Below are 5,829 nucleotides of genomic sequence, written 5' to 3' on the forward strand. Positions count from 1 at the left end.
ATAGCATTATTATTTCTGCAAGTTTGGTGTAACAGGCACAGTTTAAAGTGCTCTGTGTATGTGACTTAGTCTTTTAGGACAATAACTTCCCTAATTAGGTTGCTGAACAAACATACCGTGGCATCATCTGACCCAGAGGCAAAAGCATCTCCACTTGGGTAATATCTGTGCATGAGTAAAAAAAAAGACCAGAACACATTACATTACTTGGATGAGGTCAGACTTCAAAAATAGAACCAGTACATTGCTCAACATCCCAAATGTATCCTCTCCCAGAAACATACTGACCTGACACTGTTGATATCTGAATCGTGGGTTTCAAATGACTGGATGCACTGACCAGACCGCATATCCCAAACCATGGCTTTCTTGTCACATCCCTAATAAGACAAAAAAATTCACTGCAGTTGTGCAAATGGTGACGTTCATCCCTCATGTGCCTGATACATGTCATCACGTCCAACTATACACAAAGGCTCTGAACATCACAGCTCTGAGGGGACTTCACCAGCAAAGCAGCCCCAGAACTGGCTGTACTGGTACCTCCCAGCCTGGTGCAGCTGTGGTTAGGAGCAGAGTGCGCCGGCAGGCTGGAGCCTCAGCGGTGCTGCAGCCCAGCACGGGGCACAGCGCTGCTGTGCAGGCACAGGGAGCAGGCAGTCCTGGGGCGTGGGTGCAGGCAGCCCCACAACAACCGGCACCCCCAGCCCTGCTCTGCTCGGGCTGCTGCCCTACCTGTGTCTGCAGTCCCCCCGTGCCACAGAGCCGCACAGCTCCCTCATTCCCATACCATTTAACGTGCCCCATATAAAAAATTAATGCCCAGCATTTAAAGTTTCATAACTAATTCTCCTCACACACTGAAACAGAAAATTAAGTAAGTGCATCTGGAGGGTCTCTTTCCCAGCCTCCCACCAGAGTCAACCCCTGCCGTGGCTCTGCACCCCCGTGCTCAGCAGCGTGGCCAGGATGAGAAAAGCAGCACAATGGCATTTCGTTTCATTGTCAAGCTCTAACCGCCCTTCCAAGCTGTGCTTTGAAAAGATCGTTTAACAGTCGGTGCTTGCTGCAAGGTGCTCAGCACCCTGAATGCTCTGGGCAAGGGGCTCAGCCCCGCAGTCTGCCAGGTCCTCAGGGCAGGAACCATCCCACACCTGTAGGGCCATGCTCTCAGCTACCTGTCTCCCTGCTGTTAGAAGCGCCCTGACAAGAAAAAGAACACGGACTTTTCTTTTAAGTGTGATGGGAGATTTTAATAAATACAGCCCTGCTGAGGCGCAGGCTGTAGCTAGGCTCAGCTCCCGGGGGCTCAGCCTCTCTGAGGCTGCGTGGGAAGCACAGGGCAGGCCAGGCAGCTGCTGCTTCTGCCGAGCGAGTGCGTCCTGCCCAGCAGACCATGCCACACGTTATTTATTATTAACCAAATATGATTGCTAATTAAATTAATTAGCAAGTAACAGACTCTTCACAATTCACATCTTTCTCTCTTTTTTTAAAATTCTCTGGTTCAAATGAAATCCCAGATTTTTTACTGATGATGTTCTTAATTAAAAGAGGTAATGTTCCTTTGTACCAACTTGTGGTTTCTGCGCAGAGGAAACCAAACAGGATAGAGAACATTTCGGACTCAGTGTATTTCCCTCTCGAGCCCCACCACAGCCCAAGCCCAGATCTCTGTATTGCTTCCATGTGCACTGTTCTTACTGACCTCTCTGGCAGTTTGGGGGCAAGACCAATCTGACAAGCTGGTGCTTTGACTCCTAAGGTTTTGAAGGAGAAACCAGCAACCACCTGTGGAGAGATGGGCCTCCTGAGTGCTATCCAGCTCGTCCCGAGGAGCAGCGTTCAGAGCACCACAGCCCAGGACACAGCCCTGAGGTCACCCGGGCGGGCTGGGATTTTCAGTTAAGCCGTTAAATGTAACAGGACGTAGTCTAAATGCTGATGTTTTGGCATTGCTTCCTCCAGCTCAAGTTACTCTATCACATAGGCAGATTACACAGGGAGTCTCTCTATGCCACCATACCTCCAGGTCGCACTGTTCCAGCTACACCTGCGTTGATCTTCACTCAAGTGGCATTTTGCCTGTGATGAATTAAGTGAGTCCATGTAAGCACAGATATGTCCAAGCTGCTACATGGACACAAGCATGACATATTTCCTTCGCAGTACCATAGCTGCTTGCAATTCTTTGCCCTATAATAAGCTGAGCTGTTCCCAGGGGGAATGAATCCATCCTGCCTGGGAAGCAAGCTCGGTGACAGGAAAGCCTGGGAGGAGTAATGCACTCGGATGGAATTAGCCTTCAGTCACACTCTGGAGCAGCTTGCTAACAGCAGGCAAACTGGGCCAGTGTGCTCGGCTCTGCTTCTGATGGGCCAACCAAACCTGACAAAAAAGCCGTAGGTCCAGGTCCAGGTTTATTGCAGGGATGGGCCCATGAGTCTGAGCACAAATGGCACCATCCAACGCACGGTCAGCACCCTCTGGCACAAGGGCCATTTCCATCAGCATGCACAGGAGCAGCTCTGGGCCAGTGCTGGTGGGGCTCAGAAACCAGGTCCCTTCCACAAAGTTCCTGGTAGCAACCTGCCTCAAGTAAGACAGGTCATCTCTCAGCTCCTGCCAGCTCTCACCTGCACACTCTGTTTCTGATGTGGAAAAGACCAGCACCACCTTGAAAAAGAGCTGAGCCCCATCCCACTCACTCCTGTGCCTTGCCTGCCTCGCTGCCAGGCTGCATGCCAATGGCTCAGCTGCCCAGGAGCTGTGATCCCTCAGCAGCAGGACAAGATCTGGAAGATGTCCTGGGTACTTTCCCAGACCCCTCCTGCAGCCTCAGCAATATCTGTGTGTTCCTCTGGGCCAGGACAGGGAGCGGGCAGTGCTCAACTGACGAAGGGGCTTTAAATGCCTGTTACCGTTGGAAGGCGCAGGGGACTCAGCAACAGCTGAAGATGTGGCCACACCTCATCTCCCTGCTCCAACTTGTACGAAGGTTTAGCCAGCATCCAAGCTATCCCTTGGCTCCTGGGGAGTGCTTGAGGGACCTAGTGGCACACACATTATTTGCAGCCCCACCTTGATGCCCTGATCAGCTGCCTGGCACTCCCCATCCAGTTCTAGAGAGCTGGCCATGAGTGAGGAGCCAAACGCAGGAAGCTGTCTGATGTGCCAGGCTCCTATCCGCAGGGGCTCACACCTCCGCCGCAGTATGAGCCCGCTGCTCTGACTCTGAGCCTTTCCCTTCCCGGGAGAGGCGTTGTTTTGATCTCAGGCTGGATTGCTTTGGTGTGGGGTGGTATTTGCTAAGTAAGCAGAACTGCAGTCAGACTGGCTGGGTGGGTTTGACCCCACAGTCAGGGGTTTAATTTGCTCCAGCTTGGAAAATGTGCTTGCAATGAGTGGATTGCACTGGGGCTTCCAACACATACTCCATCCAGCACTCTCACAAGTAAGAGCACAAGCCTCCCACTTAGCTGCCTTTTCCCTTCCACATTCCTTAATTGTACATTAGGATAGGAAGGTCCTGCTTACCCCAGAGACAAAGGTATTTCCCGTTTCGGAAGGGGCCAGGTCCAGGCACAGGACATCAGCTCCATGACCATGGAAACTCTGTAGAAGCTGCCCACTCTCAACATCCCACAGAGCACAAGTTCCATCTCCGCTTGCTGTCAGGATCTATAGGATATGGCAAGAAGAGTCACAATAGAGAAATCATCAGATGATTTTCAAATTCACAAAAAAACCCAACTGACATCCTATACACACACCCAGGACAGCTTTAATTTAATGAGATCAGAGCCATAAAACCAGTGTGAACCTAAGCACAGTTCATGGGTTTTATTTTCACCGAAAGAAGTTAGAGTGGAAGGGAGAGCTCTATGGACACAGCTACACCTACACAGTGGGGTTTGGAGAACTGACGGCAGTAAGGACCTGCTGGCATTTCCATATCCTCCAGAAAGGAGGTAGAACCAGACTGGGTCTGACCCTGTATTTAACCCTAACCATATTTAGGCTACTGGAATTCAACCCGGCTAAACAGAAGAACTGTTGGAGTTAACTACACCTGTTTAACTCTCTATTTTCCTTTTTTTTTTTTCTGCTTGAAATAGCCAGGTTAAACCCCATTAATTTGGCTTAAGACCTGGATTTTTTGAAAGGGAAGTAAGCCTGTCTAGACAGTTGTTTGATAAGACCATCACTTCTCACTTGTCCAAAACCATTTGTGTGTGAAAGGGCTTGAACATTCACTCACCAAACATAGCTCACAGCTCCCCTCATCTGCTACAGTGCTTGTAGAAAGCACATGTGACCAGTACTTGTTATTATGGCTAAATCCTGATCATGCTTGATTGTTCCAAACTTCCCCTTGGCACCCAGAGCTGTTATGCAATCACAGATTCTGCAGGCTGAAAGGGTGCCTGTGCACCAGTGCGGAAGGAGGCAAAGGTGAACAGAGGAGGGCTCGCGGTCTTGTACACAGGTTTTTCTCATGGTCGGTGAGGAAACTCAAGGGACCCCAGTGGGCAGTCAGAAGTTAAAAAGAAAACATTTTTCAACTCTTAACACAATCATGAAACCATTCACGAAGTTGCATAAAGGTTAAACACTAAATATGTTTGACAGATGCTCCAAAAACTCCTCCCACAAGCAGAGGTCTGCAGAGCTGCAGAACAGACTGTTCCAAGTCCTGCGGCAGAGAGACGCTAATACTCTGAGATGATAATAGCAGGAGAAAGTCCTGACTTGTCTTTCTGGCCAGCTTCTGAGCCTAGATCAATGAACTGCTCTGTTCAGAGGAATATCTGTACTTGGCTGAGGAACGAAGACTTTCAGCTCGGAGGATCTGCTCCTGTAACAGTGTGTAAGAAAGACAGGAGGGGAATAGAAGGAGCTAAAGGTGCAAGGGAAGGGTCTGCTGGCAACCCAGAGCTCCAGCTAATGCTTAAACAGAAATGTTAGGGTCACAACTTCAGGGAACTGCTCTTGAAAACCAAACCAAACACAAACCCCTCCAAAATTCCCAAACCGGAAGGGAGTTAATTAGCAATTTTTGTGATTAGACTCCGGCGTGCTGCAGGAGGGCCTCCGGCAGCACTGGCTAGAGACCCTCCCCTGGAGCCTGGCAGCAAGAGGCAGCACCCACACGGGGCAGGGGACAGCAGGGACACAGCCCCTGCTCCCCAGGACCACGTGCAGCGGGGCTGGGGGCAGCGGCGAGGGCACCGGGGCCACTCTCACCTCTGCCTGCCCCACCATCAACACGGGCTCGCTGCTTCTCACGCCTGCCACTCCGGGAGCATGGCTGCCTGCCCTATGCAAAACACTTGAGATCCCAATTAACTGCTGCTATTAATACACACGGATCATCGTCACGTGGGGAGCATTATCACGCTGCAGAGCTGCAGACGCCCAATTTAGGAAGCGAGGTTCCCTGGCTCTCTGCACACTGAGGCGGGGGAGGCTCTCTCTGGCAAGACTGATTTGGGGCACCAAGAACGAGGTGCATGGGTTGCCCGGCCCTGCAGCTCAGCACTTGTCTTGGCCCAGGTGGGAACATGTTGAGGAGCAAGGATGGGACCCCCCTTTCAGCAGGCACACAGCCTGAGAGTGGCTTTAATCAGCGATGAACCATCCCCAGATCTCCTCCCTGTCCACTGCACTGCCAGATGCCCACGGGCACACCAGCTCTGAAACTCCTTCCCATTCTTTCACTCCCCTGAGGGAAAACCGAGCTCTAGTTTAAGGGATCAGCCAAGGCAGAGCAGCAGCATTCACAGCACCTGCCAGTGGCTGGCGGGGGTGCGGCGGCACAGGGGGGGG

General features: G+C 51.3%; 1 protein-coding gene across 1 annotated transcript in view; it reads right to left on the reverse strand.

Moving 5' to 3' along the window:
* Positions 1–116: 116 nt before the first annotated feature.
* Positions 117–5,829, reverse strand: part of GNB5 (guanine nucleotide binding protein (G protein), beta 5) — a gene marked incomplete at both ends in the record, with an annotated part of 11,915 nt that continues 6,202 nt past the window's right edge. The window contains 3 exons of the mRNA XM_010132406.1: positions 117–165; positions 289–380; positions 3,538–3,681. Coding sequence (XP_010130708.1) covers positions 117–165; positions 289–380; positions 3,538–3,681 — 285 coding nt within the window. The remainder of the gene's footprint in view (positions 166–288; positions 381–3,537; positions 3,682–5,829) is intronic.

Source organism: Buceros rhinoceros, unplaced genomic scaffold (genome assembly GCF_000710305.1).
Source record: "Buceros rhinoceros silvestris isolate BGI_N320 unplaced genomic scaffold, ASM71030v1 scaffold10423, whole genome shotgun sequence".
Lineage (NCBI taxonomy): Eukaryota > Metazoa > Chordata > Aves > Bucerotiformes > Bucerotidae > Buceros > Buceros rhinoceros.